General features: G+C 39.6%; 2 protein-coding genes across 2 annotated transcripts; both read left to right on the plus strand.

Moving 5' to 3' along the window:
• The first annotated feature begins 269 nt into the window (after positions 1-269).
• On the plus strand, positions 270-15,827 carry LOC132153151 (protein Hook homolog 2-like). The gene is made up of 22 exons (XM_059562458.1): positions 270-412; positions 1,098-1,180; positions 1,422-1,494; positions 1,589-1,639; positions 5,882-6,014; positions 6,544-6,611; positions 8,484-8,546; positions 8,626-8,703; positions 8,782-8,945; positions 9,862-10,002; positions 10,081-10,282; positions 11,214-11,324; positions 11,425-11,506; positions 11,596-11,662; positions 12,123-12,260; positions 12,348-12,435; positions 13,174-13,208; positions 13,301-13,383; positions 13,603-13,706; positions 13,797-13,904; positions 13,980-14,051; positions 14,978-15,827. Exons 1-22 carry the CDS (start codon positions 368-370, stop codon positions 15,107-15,109), a joined length of 2,121 nt encoding a protein of 706 aa, XP_059418441.1. The 5' UTR covers positions 270-367; the 3' UTR covers positions 15,110-15,827.
• Positions 15,828-16,887: 1,060 nt separating this feature from the next.
• LOC132153243 (telomerase RNA component interacting RNase-like) lies at positions 16,888-18,984 on the plus strand. The gene is made up of 3 exons (XM_059562631.1): positions 16,888-17,631; positions 17,770-17,847; positions 18,652-18,984. The coding sequence occupies exons 1-3, from the start codon at positions 17,335-17,337 to the stop codon at positions 18,757-18,759; spliced, it is 483 nt and encodes a 160-aa protein (XP_059418614.1). The 5' UTR covers positions 16,888-17,334; the 3' UTR covers positions 18,760-18,984.
• The last annotated feature ends 362 nt before the right edge of the window (positions 18,985-19,346 follow it).

Consider the following 19,346-nt stretch of genomic DNA (forward strand, 5'->3'; position numbering starts at 1 on the left):
GTGAAATGATAAAAGTAAAAATAAGTAAAACGCTACCGGGAACCTGTTTGGTCATCAACATTCTTCAGAATATCTTCTTTTGTGTTCAACCGAAGAAAGGATTTGATACAGGTTTGAAACTTTGGAGTAAATGACGGAATTGTAACTTTTGGGTAAACTAATATTTTTGTAAATTACATATATAAATGTGATTTAAATACGTTTATATTAACGTATATTTAATTTAAATATGCCGCGAGCGCGTCGCTGTGTTGCTATGGCTACTAAAGTTCTCGCGGCGAAGACAAGTGCGTCGGTGACGCGTCAGTTCAGTTCGTGTGCGCGCATTTAGCAGCGCTGCTAGTGTGTAGCAGCTCAAACCGCCACCATGAGCCTCAAAAAACACCAACTGAGTGACTCTTTATTCATCTGGGTAAGATACAAACCCGTTCCCTTCAATACAACTGATATTTAAAGAGTGTCCGTCTGTATTGGCTGAGAATGAAGCAGTTGTCGTCTGTTTGTGTTTAGCGCGCTAGCCTGTTAGCAGCAGGTGGAATCTCACATTACACTCAGTTTATGACTTTTAATGAATTAATCGCCGTTTTCTGTTTATCATTCGCTCGTATATCAGTCAGGCGAGTTTATTAGTGCTTTATACAGCTCTGTATTTGTGTGTTTGGTGTGCTAAACTCATTATGTAACCTACCAAAGGTCCTGAAATGAGTTTAGACTGATTATAAGAGTTCAAAACAGCACAACCTCCCATGAAATCAATATATCCTCCTCGAATTAAAAAAAAAATGCCCGAAAAAGTAAACTTATTGTTTTTGATCTCACTTTTGAGACCTAAGTTACTGCTGTAATATATGTACCAAAATAATAGATAAATTATGATTTACCTTTGACAGTCTTGTTTTTTTTTACAATTACTCGGTATATAGATATTACTTTGTCGAATATATCAAAGTAGGTATGAACGTTTGTTTTTATTATCATTGTCTTATTTATTTGATTTTTTTTTTTTCTGAAAGGTGTCTTGGACGCTAAATGACAAGTTTTAAACGGATCCTGTTTTTATATATTTGTCTAATTCTCTGTCTCCTTCTGTGTTTCAGCTGCAGTCGTTTCAGGTGCCGTCGTGCACGAGCAAACATGAGCTGACCAGCGGTGTGGCCATCGCACATGTGCTCAATAAAATGTGAGTTTGACTTTCTACAATGTTTATGAAGGAACGTCAACTATTCATGTGAAAGCTGATCTGACAGATGCACTGGATGTCTGAAACACTGTTAAGCCACCAGCACACATGCATGTAAAAAATGACAGCTGATTATGAATACTTCTCATTCACTGGCCCTCGAGACCACTGACAGACCTTTTCCTTCATGATGCATGATCAGTTGTGTTAGCTCTGAGCGTTTCTGTTCTGTTTCTGTCAGAGATTCATCCTGGTTTAATGAGACGTGGCTCAGCAGGATAAAAGAGGATGGCGGCACAAACTGGAGGCTGAAGGTACTTTAGTTTTATTCGATTTCTTTCTAGTAAATGTTTTCTGTACAGTATATAGGATGTTCATGGGTCTGAGTAAACACATGTGCTCTGACAGGTCAGCAACCTCAAGAAGATCCTTCAGAGCATGATGGAGTATTATCATGATGTAAGTTATGTTTTTGTGTGATTGAAGTCTATCAAAAGCTACTTTCCTTCGTACCTTTGAACCAGAGGTTCACATAAAGTGGAAGCGAAATTGACGTGACATTCAGCCAAGTATGGTGACCCATACTCAGAATTTGTGCTCTGCATTTAACCCATCTGAAGTGCACACACACAGAGCAGTGAACACACACACACACACACTGTGAACACACACCCGGAGCAGTGGGCAGCCATTTATGCTGCGGCGCCCGGGGAGCAGTTGGGGGTTCGATGCCTTGCTCAAGGGCACCTAAGTCGTGGTATTGAAGGTGGAGAGAGAACTGTACATGCACTCCCCCCACCCACAATTCCTGCCGGCCTGGGACTCGAACTCACAACCTTTCGATTGGGAGTCCGACTCTCTAACAATTAGGCCACGACTTCCCTAAATGGCATATGTTTATGTGTGTGCGTAATACTTGAATAACAAGTGAAGGATAAAATGTCTTTTTATACAGTAAATAAAGTATAAAATGTTTCTATTATATATTTAGATATTGTTATTTTGTTTCTAATTTTTGGGAATTTAAATTTAAATACTACAATAAATAACTATGTAAATCAAGTAGAAAAAAAAGAATTATAATAATGAAATAATGCCAAGGCAACATTTCTAACATTTGTTTATTTTACTCTGAATATTGAACTAAAACTACATAAATAAATGAATACCATTTTTTTGAAAACCCACGTAATTAAAAATTACATTCACATTTATTCATTTAGCATACGCTTTTATCCAAAGCTACTTACAAATGAGGACAGTGGAAGCAATCAAAAACAACAAAACAGCAATTATATGCAAGTGCTATAACAAGTCTCAGTTAGCTTAAATGCAGAACACGTAGCAAGGGCTTTTAAATAATATAATAAATAAAAAGAAAACTGATAGAGTAGAAAAGGAGGGGACCAGGAGGGAACATTTAATGTAAAAGTCCGTAAAAGTGACTTTGTGCTTGTAATGATAAAAGACTTCCTAATCGTCGGGAAGAAGGAGGCGGGAACCGGCGGACAATCAAAAACATTTTAATAACAAAATAAACACAAAACAGCGCACCAGCCCCTCACGGACGACTGGTGCGCGCAAATAAAAACCAAAACACAACTAAAAGCCCAGGCCTGGTCCTCTCTCGTCCTTCACTGTCGTCGCTTCAGTTTTATATCCTTCCATCTCCTCCATGGGCCTCGAGACCGGTGGGTCGAACAGGTGTAGTTCATCTCCAATCACTCCACCGGCCTCGCTCCCATGTCCCTCGGCCCCGCCCCACTCGTCACATACCCCCATCGCCCCTCGCAGGCCGGGGGGTACTCCCGAGACTGCGCTCTACCCCCCCCCCTCCCTCCGGGGGGGGCCGCTCACGGGGACCTGCGGGAACCTGGGGGTAGGACAGACGAGGCGAGAGAAAAGGAGATGGAAGGAGGAGCGACAGAGACGAGAGAGGGGAGAGGGAAAAAAAAAAAAAACTCCGGTTCCCAGACGCACCGCTGCTCGGCCCTCCACCAGCTGGGTGATCTCCTCCGCGGTGCCTGGCGGTGGCACTGGACGGCCCTCGGCGGACGGCACGACACTCCTCCGCCGCCCGGTGGACGGCGACGGCTCCTCCGGTTTTGGGCAGCCGGCAGGAGTCCCCCGTTCCCTGCTCCTCCCCGTTCCGGCGGAGGCAGCAGGCTCCGGCCACCTGGCGAACGGCGCCGACTCCTCCGCTCCCTCACGGACGGCAGCCGTCTCTCCACATCGTGGGCGGCTGGTAGCGAGCTCGCCCGTCCCCAGCAACTCGCTCCAGCCCACCGCCTCGAGCGTCCATGGCGGCACACTCCTCGCCACCTCGATGGCACTGCGGATTCACCACAGCGGCGAGGGATCTTCAGCAGCGCGTCCCTCCTTCTCCCGGGCTTCGGCACCACTGTAATGATATAAACCTTCATATTCATCCGGAAGAAGGAGGCGGGAACCGGCGGACAATCAAAAACATTTTAATAACAAAATAAACACAAAAACAGCGCACCAGCCCCTCACGGACGACTGGTGCGCGCAAATAAAACCCAAAACACAACTAAAAGCCCAGGCCTGGTCCTCTCTCGTCCTTCACTGTCGTCGCTCCAGTTTTATATCCTTCCATCTCCTCCATGGGCCTCGAGACCGGTGGGACGAACAGGTGTAGTTCATCTCCAATCACTCCCCCGGCCTCGCTCCCATGTCCCTCGGCCCCGCCCCACTCGTCACAGTGCTTCTTTGTGATGGCACAATCAAGCAACGTTCACTTGCAGAATGTTCACTTGAAGTAACAAATTTAGGTAAAGAGTTGTAGAGTCAGTGGTGGTTTTGTAGGCAAACATTAATGCCTTGAATTTTATGCAAGCAGCTATTGGTAGCCAGTACAAATTGATAAACAGAGGTGTGACGTGTATTCTTTTCGGCTCATTAAAAATTCATCTTGCTGCCATGGTTGAGTTGAAGGTGATGGTCCTTCATCCAGTAAGAAATGTCTGTTAGACAAGCTGAGATGCGAGCAGCTACCGTCGGATCATCAGGATGGAATGAGAAGTAGAGTTGAGTATCGTCAGCATAGCAGTGGTATGAAAAGCCATGTTTCTGAATGACAGAACCTGATGATGCCATGTAGACAGAGAAGAGAAGTGATCCAAGAACTGAGCCCTGAGGCACCCCAGTAGTTAGATGTTGTGACTTGGACACCTCCCCTCTCCAAGATACTTTGAAGGACCTATCTGATAGGTAAGACTCAAACCATTGAAGTGTGGTTCCTGAGATGCCATTTGCCAGTAGGGTTGATAGGAGGATCTGGTGGTTAACCGTGTCAAAAGCAGCGGACAGATCAAGCAGGATAAGTACTGAAGATTTGGATTCCGCTCTTGCCAGTCTTAGAGTTTCAACAACCGAGAGCAAGGCAGTCTCAGTTGAATGTCCACTTCTGAAGCCAGACTGGTTGCTGTCATGGAGGTTGTTTTCTTTGTGAGAAATGCAGAGACTTGGTTGAACACAGCTCGTTCAATGTTTTTGCAATGAAAGGAAGAAGGATAACCGGTCTGTAGTTCTCTAAAACAGATGGGTTGAGGGTGGGTTTCTTAAGTAGTGGGGTTATACAAGCCTGTCTAAATGATGAGGGAAAAACACAAGCATGGAGGGATGTGTTGATGATGTGAGTGAGTGCAGGTACAGCTGCAGGAGAAATGGCTTGAAGGAGATGAGATGAATAGGATCAAGCAGGCAAGTAGTAGGGTGATTAGAAAGGATGAGTTTGGAGACTTATCCCTCAGAGAGTGAAGGGAATGATGTAAACAAGTATATGTTTGCTGGTGAGATGTGCTTGATGGATTGTGGTGTGGGAAATTGTGCACTGATGTGTTTAATTTTATTAATGAAAAACGTGGCAAAGTTGTGAGCTTTTAGAGATGAAGCAGGAGGGGGAGGAGGAGGACAAAGAAGTGAGGAACATGTTTTAAAAAGCATGCGAGAGTTAGATGAATTGTTAATTTTGTTTTGGTAGTATGTCCTTTGAGCAGTGGAAACATTAGCAGAGAAGGAAGATGGGAGCGGCTGATACACATTAAGACCAGTAGTATTTTTGGATTTGTGCCACAAAATGAATAAAACTAATAAATGCTATAAATACATTAAATGAACTAATAGGAATTGCTAAAAGTAAAAATGCACAACAAAATTACTTAAAGTGAAAAGGGAAAATACTAAAATGAAATCGAGTTCAAAATTTTAGAACTGTAGTAGTACATCATAAAAAAACTACAACAAAAATTAAGCACATAAACTATATAAAATAAAGCATAAATACACATAACTTAATAAATACTATATAGATAGATTTTACAAATATTAACGACACAAACGCATTATATTAAAATGTTTACATATTAAAACACTAAAATTGAACGGAGAAAATAAAATCGAATCCAAACTCTTTAGTAGTATATCAGTGATGCTAAGTAAACACAGACCCATTGTACACGTTTATGAATACATACACAGACATGCATATATTTGTGTGTGTGTGTGTGTATATATATATATATATATATATATATATATATATATACACACACTTGTGTCTGTACAATGGGTCTGTTATTTTTGAACTCTTTACAACATGTTCTCTGTTGAAGTGTTTAGCTGTGTTAACCATAATTGAGGCTGTTAAAAGCTAAGTGGCGTATTGTGTGTGTGTGTCAGGTGTTGAGTCAGCAGGTGTCTGACGAACACGTTCCTGACGTGTGTCTGATCGGTGAGATGGGGGACGTGACTGAACTGGGTCGTCTGCTTCAGCTGGTTCTGGGCTGCGCCGTCAGCTGCGATCAGAAACAAGGTACACAGGAGATCACTAGCCCTGGGTCACATGATCAGTCATGGTCCAAAACATTTGGTAATCTGATGATGGTTACAAGTTATGAGAAACAGATGTGAAGCTTTCTGCCTGTTAAAGTCTTCGGGGTTTTGTTTTATATAAAACACAATTATTCAGTGATGCATAATTAATTTATCATAGTAAATGAAATTGTGATATACCAATGAAATAATATACCTATATCATTAAATATAAAATAATAAATTAGATTATAAAATATTGTACAATATACAGTGTGAATAATTTATTTGTGTGTATTTTAATAAATTATAATTAATAATTTAAATAATTCTAACTCTGTGCCGTATTTGTTTAGCCTTTAAGCCTTAATATTTTTATTTAATTTCCTGGTTCAGTGTAAAAGAATGACTTCATTAAGTTCATGTATTTTCAAATGACTTGAGAATAATTTATCTGTAAAAGTAGTTTTTTGGGTGGAGTCTGTAATTAAGCATCGGCCTAAACTATATGATTTTGTTTTCTGTCTCAGAGCACATCCAGCAGATCATGACGCTGGAGGAATCAGTGCAGCATGTGGTGATGGCGGCTATACAAGAGGTGCAAAACACATTACACACTCATGTCAAAAGAAGCACTTGTGCTGCGAAGTTGAAAAATTTAGTAGCATATTAAAAAAAACTAAGAATGCAGAGAAAATTGAGCAAGTAATGTAAGATTTCCCTCAGTAGAGGGATGAAAGGAGAAATTTGCATGCAGAATGGAAAATCTGTACTGGGTTTTTTAAATATTTAGTTTTAAACTACACTCTTTGTTTATATATAAGTTACAATTATATTAGTTTTATTTTGTTACCAAAATACCATTAATAACCATGAGAAAAAAAACTTGATGCATAATGCTGGACTTATAAACAAGCCCAAAATGACTCTTATTTTAAAATGTCTGTTAATTTGGCCTGTTTTTATTTTAGTTTTGGTCTAGTCTTTGTGTGACACTATCAATTTAGTTTTTATCAGTTTTAGTCATGTTCATACTCTGTTTAGTCAGTCAAGTTTCAGTCAACTAAAAGTCTGAGCATTTTAGTCTTATTTTAGTCAGAATTATCCATGACTATATTAGTTTAGTTTTAGTGAAAACATTTTTTTATTTTAGTCTCTTTTTAATAATGCAATTCTATTTAACCAGTCAATATAGTATAAGTAGCTAGTAGTATAGACGAATCTAAAGTTTTCTTTGAGCCAAACCCATTTCAAACAAGGTTATCTTATTATATACTTGTTACCTTACAGACTCAAGAATACATCCATTCCAGACTCGGAAGATGCTCTGATTTAAATTTACAACATTTATTTTACCAACCAAACATGTTAGAAGTACACACATCAGTTCCTTTCTCTTTGTCAGACTTGACTTTGTTTGTATTCATCTTCTAATTAATGCCATGAGTGGGGCTTGAGGAAGTGATGTCACATGCGTCTGCGCAGTGTGACCTGATGCAGCGCCTGAAGTGAGACACAGGAAACACAAATACTGCTAAATAATTTTAGCACATTTTTTATTTTATAAACCACATTTAGTCTCGTCTTTATTCAATTATATTGCATTATACATTTAATAAGTCATCGTCACATGACCAGCATTTACGTTGCGTCTCGTCTCGTTTTTGTCACGTGATAAAGGTTCGTTGACGACGATATTTAGTCATAATTTTCATTGACGAATACAACACTAGAACAGATGGAGATGAAGTATTCACTCTACCATCATATCCTCTATTTACATAATGTTACACCATTTAAGATACGTTGCCGTTCAAAAGTTTTAATGTTGTTTCATTTTTTTTTACATTTCTTATGTTCACCAAGGCTGCATTTATTTGATCAAAAATACAGAAAAAAATATAATTTGACATATTATTGCAATTTAAAATCACAGTTTTTTATTTTAATACACTTTAAGATATATTTTGTTCCTGTGAAGCAAAGCTGAATTTTCAGCATCATTACTCCAGTCTAGTTATATATTAAATATATAATTATATATAAAATAGGAAACCGGTATTAGAATTTGTAATATTCCACAATATTCGTTTTTTCTGTATTTGTGATCAAATAAATACAGCCTTGATAAGCATAAGAGACTGAAAAAAAAACATTAGACATGACATTAAATTTCAGAAAACTGAACTAATTTTTTTTTTTTTTTTTTTGCACACATTCTCCAAAATACATAAAAGAAGTGCCCGTGGAGGAAGTGAATGTGAAATACTTTTGGGCTTTATTCAAATGTTTATTTCTCTGTAACTTCCTCCATTCAAACGATGAGGAAGACAGTCTCTCCACTGATCTGTGTGAAAGCGTGTCTCTGTTCTCCCAGAAGGCCGTGTGTAGATCTGTAAAGAGCAGCAGATTGAGCATGTGACCGCTGTGCTGTTGATCTAATGAAGCTCTCACTGTGTTTGTGTCTCAGCTGCTCACCAAAGAGCCCGTGGAGGCAGGAACTCCAGAGACGTACGGGGATTTCGACAGTCAGGTGAGTGTGTGGGGTTTAGGATCCGATGGGTTTGGGTTTTCTGCGTTATCTCACCTTTTCTCGTCCTGTTGATCCTCAGTCCAGGAAGTATTATTTTCTGAGTGAAGAGACGGACAATAGAGACTACACACACCGCTGCCGAGAGCTCCAGCAGCAGGTGAGCGCTGAACTGAACGATGGAGATGAAAGCAGCAAGGCTGGCTTGAGTAATAAGAGATGTTTGTGTGTGATTCAGGTGTCTGTTCTGATGGAGGAGAAGTCCTCGCTGCAGGTGGAGCTTCAGTCACTGCGGGAGCGTCTCAATCACTGCGAAACACCTGACGTCTCCTCCACCATCACCAACAAGAAGCTGCTGCTGCTGCAGAGTCAGATGGAGCAGCTGCAGGAGGAGAGCTACAGGTGGGAGGCCCCTCGCGCAGCTCCACGACAAGGCCTGCTCACTCAGGCTTTAATCACACTGAGGCTCCATATCTCATTCGTAGGCCTCTGTGGTCTGGACAGTGAAAAGTGTAAAAAAATAAAAATAAACAACTAATATTTATATAAAAATAAACATTAAAAATTGTATTGTTTTTATTATTACCATGTCATAATATTAATATAATTTTTGTACTATATATTTTATAGTCATAATAATTAGCTTTTGGTTTTCCATTCATACAAATAAAAAAATTATATGATTATTATTTGTAATATTATAGTTATAATTTATGTAGCATTATATCAATATAATGATCTTATACCTAAATCATTACTTAATTGAATTCTGCTGATATCCGTTTATAAATAAAATATTTCTATATAATGTAAATAATTATAATATTATAACATTATATTTATGTGATTTAAATTAGTAATATATGATAATATTATTTCTATATTGTATTGAATAAAATTTATTGTAATTAATTGTGTAATTTATTATTTAATTGAATTCTGGCTATATCCATTCATACAAATACAAAATGTTTAACTTTAATATTATATAAATAATTGAAATATCGTATAGTATTTATGTAGTATTTTATCAATAATATAATATTGTTATTTTATGTAATTTCTTCATTGTTACAAATTTAATATTTATCATTAATTGAAAATAAATATATTATCATTTAAATTGTATGATATTAATATTATCAATAAAATTAATATGATTAATTATTTTTACTTAAATTCTGTATATGTCATACAAAAAGAAGTGTAGTATTATATTTCTGCACTGTTATGTTAACATCTTAAGAGTTCAGATGCAGAAGCGTCTTAAGTGCCACGTCTGAACTTTTCTTCTTCTGAAGCGTCTGCTGTGTTTCAGGCTGGAGAGCAGTCGAGACGACCTGCGTGTGCGAGCAGATGCTCTGGAGCGAGAGGTGACGGACCTGCAGCTGAGGAACGAGGAGCTCACCAGCCTTGCTCAGGAGGCCCAGTCCCTCAAAGACGAGATGGACATCCTCAGGTCCGAGACGCCAGACGCCTCGCTGCCTGCTGTGTGACACGCTCTCTCGGTGTTCATCACTGCTGTTTCCTGCTGCAGGCACTCGTCTGACCGCGTGAGTCGACTGGAGGCCATGGTGGAGACGTACAAGCGCAAGCTGGAGGATCTGGGCGACCTGCGCAGACAGGTGCGTCTGCTGGAGGAGAGGAACCACGTCTACATGCAGCGCACCTGTGAGCTGGAGGAGGAGCAGCGCCGAGCGAACGCCATCCGCTCGCAGCTCGACACCTACAAGAGACAGGTGAAGAAGTGCTGCTTACACTGCTCCCGTCAACACACGAGCTGACATTAGTGTATCACTAAAGAACTAAATCAAGATCCCAGAAACTGTTGTTCACATCGCTTTTTAACCACTGTTTTTGACCCTGATCTCATTACCAAAAAGATCACAAAGAACTGGACTTTTTGTCCCCCCCCCCATCCACCAAAACAAATAATAATTATTTATATTTGAGTTTAGTTCAAATCAGTGCTGTCAAATGACTAAACGCGATTAATCGCATTCAAAATAAGCTTTTGTTTACATAATATATGTATGTACTGAATATTTATTGTGTTTGTATAAATACAAACACTTGTATGTATATATTTAAGAAAAGTGTTATGTTTAGATACTAAATAGAATTATATATAATATAAAATATAAGAATATAAATATAGAAATGTATATGCATGTAAATATTTCCTATATATATGCAAGTGTGTGTATTTATATATAAATAATAGATAAACCGTACACTCACAGATATTATGTAAACAAACTTTTCTTTTGGATGTGATTAATCATTTGAAAGCACTAGTTAATTTAAGTTTGTATCATTTTAGTTTTAGTCTGAATATAATTTTTATGCGAGTTTAATTTTTAATATTTATTTTGTTATAAAGTTTTTATACATGTACTAATAAGACGCAGTCTCTCTAACATGCATTAACAACAGCACTTTGTTGCAAATGCCTTAATTTATGCAGCAAAGAGATGTTCATAAATCATAAATTCTATCAATTTTTCCCACTTCCACCAGAGTACTTTGATACTAGCTCTGAGTCCTCATGAACCTTGTGGACACAGGCTGGATTCACTGATGTGAAATCAGAAAGCAGCTTTAAGTGAATCAGAACGTCAGATGAACTTTAGTCCAGATGAATGACTGAGGGATGTTTGTGTTCCTCAGGCTCATGAGATGAGCGCCAAACACTCGGACGAGGCCATGAAAGCTGAGAAATGGCAGTTTGAGTACAAGAACCTCAACGACAAATACGAGACGCTTCTGAAGGAGAGAGAGGTACCACACTGATCCCTCACATCAGAGCAGAGGGACTCTGTGACTGAGCATTAATGACTCTCTGTGTGTGTGTGTGTGTGTGTGTGTGTGTGTGCTGCAGAAGCTGATATGTGAGCGTGACACGCTGAGAGAGACGACTGAGGAGCTGAGATGTGCTCAGGTCCAGCAGCAGTGCTTGACAGGTCACACACACAGCATCTACAGACAGAGACATAAGCCCCGCCCTCTCTCACACACTCAGCCAATCAGCTCTCTCCCTGTGTGTCTGTAGATTCTCTGAGCACTGAATCCGGAGCGGTCGGCAGCCTGGCAGCAGAGATCATGCCGACAGAGCTCAGGTGAGCACTAGTCAGGGGGAAAACCTTACAAACAGCTTGATTCATCGCTTGAGCATTTACATTATTTACTAACCATTTTGAAATTATTTTGTTTGTTTTATTTGTATTAAAAAAGGTTGTATGTGTTATGCATCTTTCAGTTTTTGTTATTCAGTTCACTAAATTAATGAGTAATGGTAGCTTGGCAATTAAAATAAGTTTGATAAATTACATAAACTAATCTGATAGTCAGTGTGGGTGCTGATTATATTTAGATGTAGCTTGTAGTGTTTCTGGACTTTACTAGTAAAACATTTGAGCAGTTTCAACATTGAATACTAATCGCACACACTAGCGGTAAAAGGTTTTAATATGTTATTCCAGCATCATTACTCCAGTCTTCAGTGTCACATGATCCTTGGAACTTGTTTGTGTAGATGAGATGAGTCTGACATGTGAATGTGTTTTCTGTGTGTGTCAGGGACACGGTTGTGCGTCTGCAGCAGGAGAACAAGACGCTGTGTGTTCAGGAGGAGTCGTACAGACACAGACTGGAGGAGCTTCAGACGCAGCTGGAGGATTCACAGCGCAGCCAGAACACACTCGAGACGCAGAACCGGTCTGTGTGTGTGTGTGTGTGTGTCAGGTACATCAGTGTACGGAGTGTGACGCTCTCTCTCTCTCTCTGTGTGTGTGTGTGTGTCAGGTTGAGTCAGCAGCAGATCTCCGAGCTGAGCGCTCAGGTGGAGGAGCTGCAGAGAGCTTTACAGGAGCAGGACAGCAAGACCGAGGACGTCAGTAACACACACACGCACACACACACTCACTGAAAACTGATTCCTCGCGTCATGATTGTGTCTGAGCTAAAATCTCTCCGTTCAGTGCTCAACACTCAGTGCTGCCGTCTCATTTAAGACCGAATCATCTCTGCTCTTACTGCGCATGATTCATGAATGACATCAGTCTAAAAATGATTAATCTTTATCTTTTCTTCTGAGAGTAATAACTTGCTTCACCTCGTAAATGATTTGACATGAGAAGATGAAGTCAGTGTGGGCGCAGCTGAATAATATTAATCAATAATATCATAATAACATCCAGTCAAATGAAATTCAAATGGAAGTATTGTTTAAAATTAGTAACATCAACAATTAATTAAAAATGATGTCAAATGTGTAGTGGGAGGCGTATCTCCTCGGACAGCAGCGGCTGAGTGATTTCCATCTGATTGATTTAATATGACTGACCTGATCATGTGATCTGATGTTAAACCACACAGTGTCTTTCTCTGGTTGGTTGATGTGTGAGATCTGTAACTGTTTTGTTTGCTGTGCTGAAATTAACGCCTGCTCGTCTGTTTTCATCCACCCACCTCTCCTAATCGACCAATCATCTGCCGCCTCAGGTCATTGTAAGTACCGCCCCCGGCCCGTCTGCTTTCTGATTGGACACTGCTTGTTAATGTGCTGTGATCATCAGTGATGGTGTGTGATCGGTCAGCGTCTCACTGCTCTGTTTCTCTTCCCTGACAGTCGTCTCTGTTGAAGAAGAAGCTGGAGGAGCATCTGTGAGTGTCTCCGTCTGTCCTCTCTGAGCCTGCGTCATCATCACATGTTGTGTTAATGCTCTGTGTGTGTGTGTGTGTGTGTGTGTGATCAGAGAGAAGCTCCACGAGGCTCATTCTGACCTGCAGAGGAAGCGGGAGGTGATTGATGATCTGGAGCCACATGCGGACAGTAACAGTGAGTCCACACACACACGACCAGCCGCAGGTCAAAGGTCATTCTGATGACACCTTTATTGATTTAGCTCACAGACACACAACAAGCTACTCTGAAGCTAGTTCATCAAACTGCAAGCTACTCATCAGATGAAGTTCCAAAGATTGCTGTGATGATAAAGATTTCTGAATAAAATCTGTAAATATTCATGAATATTTCAAAAATCTGTGTGTGTGTCAGTGGCGAAGAAGATTGATGAGCTGCAGGAGATCCTGAAGAAGAAGGATGAAGACATGAGACGGATGGAGGACCGATACAAGAGATATGTGGAGAAAGCTCGCACCGTCAGTACAGACTGTAGACAGATAGTGCTGTGTAGTGAGAGAAGAGTCCAGCTTGTGTCTCCCTGAACACCAGGTGTGTGTGTGTTTCAGGTCATAAAGACCCTGGACCCCAAGCAGAAGTCCAGCGCTCCTCCTGCTGAGGTTCAGGTGCTGAAGAACCAGCTGACGGAGAAGGACCGGAAGATCCAGCACCTGGAGGTCAGACACACACACACACAGAGACAGACTGCTGTTAATGTGATGATGATCTCACGCTCGTCTCTGTGTGTTTAGCATGATTTCGAGAGGACGCGCTCCAGACACGACCAGGAGGAGAAGCTCATCATCTCAGCCTGGTACAACATGGTGAGGAACCACAGGAGCACGCTGTTACATGCTGCTGGAAACCCTTCAGAGCCCAAAGAATACTAGCATAGCTTTGTTAAAAGACTTGCAGGATTTTTCTGCTTTTTATTATTATGTTTTATATTGATCTGTGGCATGATTTTAGAAAGTAGTAAACACAAGTTACTGAAAATGTATTTTTGAGGAATATCTCAATTTTGTTTCTTCCTGATCAATCCTAGGTTTAACTTTCTTTGTTTGCCAAAAATAAATGGAATGGTTACATTTTAAAAGATTAACTAAATAGTTTTTTTATGCCACCATTTAAAAAATAAATAAAAATAATTGTATTAAATCCATTTAAAAAATTAAAACAGACGACAAAATTACTGAAGAATAAAGCATTTCATAGGGCCGTATTTTTGTATAAATGTAAATGAATTAAGCTTCTACATTTTTCTAAATTCACTTGATTAAACATGCTTTTTAATTAATGAACATTTTAAAACCGATTCCAGAAAAATTAAAAACACTGAATTCAGGGGGAAGAAACATTTCCATAAGATTAGTTTGTTAAACTTAGAATAAATTGTAATTAAATTCTATATACTAAGTATAATTAGATTAATAATTTAATTCCACTTAAAAAAAAAGAATTTGGAGTAGAATATAACACATATTTCATAGGGCTCTAAAAATGGAATGTTTGTGAAGCATTTAATAAACTGTAATTACATCTCATAATTAATTAGACACGCTTTTTAATCACTAAAAATTGTATTCAACCATTAAAATGGAATCCAGAAAATAAAAAAATAAATAGAACTTAAAAAAAAAATTAGAATTTAGGGAAAAAAAACCCCGTTTTCCATGTATCTGGTCACGCTGCGGGCCGAGTTGAGGTGGTTTAGTGGACTGGAGTTGATCTCTGTCTCTGTGTGTCTCAGGGGATGGCTCTTCATCAGAAGGTGGCCGGAGAGAGATCAGGACCCGGTTCTGCTCCGGCTCAGTCCTTCCTGGCCCAGCAGAGACAGTGGACACAAGCCCGCAGAGGCCTGTCCCGCCTGCAGCCCAGATAGACCGCTCACACCTCCTCTATCTGTCTGTCTGCCATCGGCCTGGTGTCTTTTATCATTGTGTTTTAGATTAAGTTTGCTGGTTTTGTTTTTTTTTAGTTGATGTGAGCGTCAGTGTGTAGTTGAGTTTTAGTTTAGTGTTAATTAGCTTCAGAAACCACTGCGTTTAATGAAGTAGATCAACCTTTTCTTCTTTTAATGATGTCTTTTTACTGTAGATTTGGGTGTTGATCAGGGTTAGGGTGCATGTGAGCGCACTTTACACCCCCGGTGCCTTCTGCCATCCGTCGATCATCTGCTGAATGCTGAAAGCCCTTAATGCTACGAACAAATCAAGTGCTTTTATAATGAGTTTCCCAGAGAGCTGCTGTGTTTTAATGACACTAATCATGGAAGTTTCCACCGGATGCTGCTTGACCTTTTTTTTTTTTTGATGTAATGTCACCAAAGTCTGTCGCTGGTATTTATTGAGGCAGAAACACTACTGACTGTGAACACTGTTCTGGTCCTCATCAGTCCGGACACTGAGCTTCATTTGTTCTTCACTCTCCAGAGTTTGTCACAGTGCTGTGTTTAGGAGTTGTTTGTGTGTTTCTCACTGTGTTTTCTTCGTTCGCTCTGAGTCTGGACTGATGGGGTCACTACGGAAATGAATCACTTTAGTCACTCACTGTTCTTCTCTTTGCACTACAATAAAAGAGGTTCTAGGTACAAAATATCAGAGCTGAGTCTGTGTGTGTGCTTTTGTGTTATTTGCAATAAATTAGACGCCAGTCAGAAATGGATTGATAAAAAACCTTATTAAACCTGATCCACAAATCAGTACTTGAAATACTGAATAAGTCTGATAAATTAGCAGTCAAATAATTAAGTTCATTTATTGTTAGATGTATAGTCTGTGACTCCATGTTTTGTAATATTTGCTGAAAAGTTATAAAAATAATAATGACTGTCTAATGATTCAAAATATAATCATGATCATGCAGGATTGCTAACGTGTAAATGACTGCATTACTGTGAAAAATGTGTACAATAAATGCGTAAAATATAATTTGGAAATTAGTTACTATTATGTTGTATTATTTTTTCTTACTATGGTACTGTACTGTTAGATGTGTTATTGAAATCACTTTATATTACTTTTTTTTCAACGTTTTATTGAAATCAAATTGTTTAGTAGTTTTAATCAAATTTTATTTAGTATTTCTTTTAATCCATTTCAGCTAGATGAGATTATCTTATTTTCTCATTTATAGCACTGAACTTTCAAAAATTAAAATCAAATCATTTTAATTTTATCTACATGTATTTTTATTCAAATCAGATTGTATTTATTTTATTAAATTTTTAATTATTCTAATGTATTTTTTGTACAAAATAGTCAAATCTTATTTGATCATGTATATATCTTTTAACTTTTTCCCCCTGAACAAGTCATTTAATCTATTAAATGTGAGGACTTAAAAATGAACCGATCTTTCTAAAACTAAATTAGCCCACACGTGAATACTTTCTGGATTAAATAACCATTGTGTTTCTTCTGTGATTTTTTTTTTAAACGTGTTTTCATGGACATTAAAGCTATGAAATAAGTAAAATAACTTCACAATAAAAAAGGTTGTTATAAGTAATTTTCACTTCGAAATTGCTAGTGAATTTCGTAAATAATTCAGCGGCAAGTAACGCAGTGAATTAAACATGAAATTATAAAGCAGAAAGACTAAAAAGTGTGTTCCTCTAAAGCGCGTTCATATCAATAACTGAGGTGTTTGTGCGCGGCGCCGCGCTGCGGTTCTTCCTCCGGCCTGCAGGCGGCGGTGGCGCGTCTCTCGCGGGCTCGAGGCTCGGCGCTGACTGCAGAGGAAGTGCAGTATGGCGGAGCGATGCTAAAGCACAACAAACCTGTGCTAAAAACATCGGGATAAAACACCGAAAACCTGCCGATTCACCGCACAATCCGGCCGCTCCGCGATCATAAACACACACGGACCCGCGGCTCGATAATCGCGCGCTCTCTGTGTGTCGCCGAAGGTGTTTTTGTTCCGTCGCGACACTTTACGATCCCGTAACAACGCAAACTAGCGTATTATTCTTTCGTTTTCACCTTCATTACGCGTTTAAAATAAATACATTTAACTCTTCATTAAACGGCAAATCCTCGCAGAAATCAAAACACCGCAGGAGTGAGAGTAAAGGCTTTATGTATTATTTCACCGAACGGTAAAACGATGGAGAAAAAGCAGCATAAATCCGACAAACCTCACCGCCATCTTCATCATCATCATCCTCCTCCTCAGCAGTCCTCTAGCAGCAGCAGCAGCGGGGAGTCCGGCGGCAGCAGCCCGGCGCACGGGGCGCCCAGAGCGGCCAACGCCTTCGCCAACGACGGCAGCTTCATGGAGCTGTTCAAGAAGAAGATGGAGGAGGAGGAGAGGATGAAGAGAGAAAGAGAGGGAGAGGAAGAGGAGGACAAGACGAGGAGCTCCGCTGCGCCGCCGGACAGGAAGCCGCTGAGCGCGAGCTTTGTAAGAGCAGCAGCGGTCTCACACACACACACACACACACACACACACATAGAGAGAGAGGGGTGTCAGTGAGTAGAATCGGGTCACTGTCGCTTCTGAAGCCCGTGTAACGCTGTCAGTGTGTCCTGTCTGTCTCAGGTGGGCAAGCGGAGAGGAGGCGCGAGACTCGCCCTCAAGACCGGGATGGTGGCCAAGAAACAGAAGCCCGACTCCGAGGTGAGAGACAGACACCCAGCAGCACAATAACCATCATAACTCATTGTGACGCTGTGTGGAGATTCAAACCGTCGATTCATCTGATATACACATCAGGGGCTTCCAACATGAATTCATTCGAAAGCTACTTTATAAAAAATGAAAGCGGCTGAGGGCTGCCCATACAGGACTTAAATCTCCTAAATAATGAATATCAGAAGAGACTGTTATACATGGCATTGTGCAGATGTGCTGGATTGTTAAGTGAAGTACTGAGGCACACACTGAAATCATTTTACCAAGTTTTATGACTAAAAGCAAGAAATAAAAATAGCAGCATATTATGCATAAACATTGAAATATAAAGAAGATGGCCAGATTTTAAACAGACAAAAAAAATCATGTTTAAGTAAAGTTTTGACTTTTTATTTCTTAATAAAATTCTAACACTTCAGCCATTAACTGCTTTATTACGAATTTCACCGAAAAAAGATGGAAAGCAAAAGCCATTGAAACTTTTCTGAAGTCAGTTTCCGATTATGCATTCATACAAATAATTCAATCATATATTCTTGCATGTAATTGTTTTCTATTGTGAAGCACTCACTACTCCAGTAACGGTCTTCAGAAATCATTCTAATATACAGATTCACTGCTAAAAAAAACACATCCGATTATTATCAGTGATGCATTTCATTTCTCCGGGTTCTTTGATGAATAAAAAGAGAGATCTGTCAGGACATTATAAATGTATTTTATTGTCACCTGTGATCAGTTCAGTGCTTCTCATGAATGTGTATCTGATGTGTGTGTGTGTGGATGCAGGTGGAGGCTGGGAAGGGAGACGCCTGGACTTCATACATGGCAGAAGTGAAGAAGTATAAAGCGCAGCAGTGTGGAGACGATGATAAGACCAGACCGCTGGTCAAATAGACTGAACTGCTTCCTGTGGAGATGCCGTCACTGCCATTCTCCCTCAGCTCCAGTCTCATCCCGTGTGCCGTATTTGCTCATTTGTTGGATTCTGGTTCTTTTTGAGTGGTTATGATTTAGTTACCATTCTTGTTCACCTTGTTGATATTTTGTACTCTACATGTTTGCTACTTGAATGTCACCTGATGAAGATTGACGATGACGAATTAAACTCACAGTACCACAGCTCCTGTCCCACTGAGATTATTGAACGTCCCACACCTGATCACATATTCAACATCCACTTGACTGCCTCCATTTTACACACTTTACCTCAGTCAGGATGCGCTTCGTGTTCATTTTCAATTAGCAGTATGTGCTTCTTGAAAATGATGCATATTTTTCAAATGGCTCTAACTAGTTTAATAGTTCATCTCTTCATGGTTCTTCATTGCTCTGATTGGATCTCTGTATATGAATATGAAGTTAATTAGTCAACATCTGATCTTTCGCAGCATTTCAAGCTTTTGCTGTACTTTAGAAAATGTCAAAGCAGGAGAAATGTTTCAAAACTTGAATTTAAAAAATGTAAATTTCAATATATAGAG

This window comes from Carassius carassius, chromosome 1 (genome assembly GCF_963082965.1).
Source record: "Carassius carassius chromosome 1, fCarCar2.1, whole genome shotgun sequence".
Taxonomy (NCBI): domain Eukaryota; kingdom Metazoa; phylum Chordata; class Actinopteri; order Cypriniformes; family Cyprinidae; genus Carassius; species Carassius carassius.

Coding starts and splice junctions, on each gene's coding strand:
- LOC132153151 (XM_059562458.1), top strand. CDS start 368: ATGAGCCTCAAAAAACACCAACTGAGTGACTCTTTATTCATCTGG. Junction 413..1,097: donor GTGACTCTTTATTCATCTGG/GTAAGATACAAA, acceptor TCTGTGTTTCAG/CTGCAGTCGTTTCAGGTGCC. Junction 6,612..8,483: donor TGATGGCGGCTATACAAGAG/GTGCAAAACACA, acceptor TTTGTGTCTCAG/CTGCTCACCAAAGAGCCCGT.
- LOC132153243 (XM_059562631.1), top strand. CDS start 17,335: ATGGAGAAAAAGCAGCATAAATCCGACAAACCTCACCGCCATCTTCAT. Junction 17,632..17,769: donor AGCCGCTGAGCGCGAGCTTT/GTAAGAGCAGCA, acceptor TGTCTGTCTCAG/GTGGGCAAGCGGAGAGGAGG. Junction 17,848..18,651: donor AACAGAAGCCCGACTCCGAG/GTGAGAGACAGA, acceptor GTGTGGATGCAG/GTGGAGGCTGGGAAGGGAGA.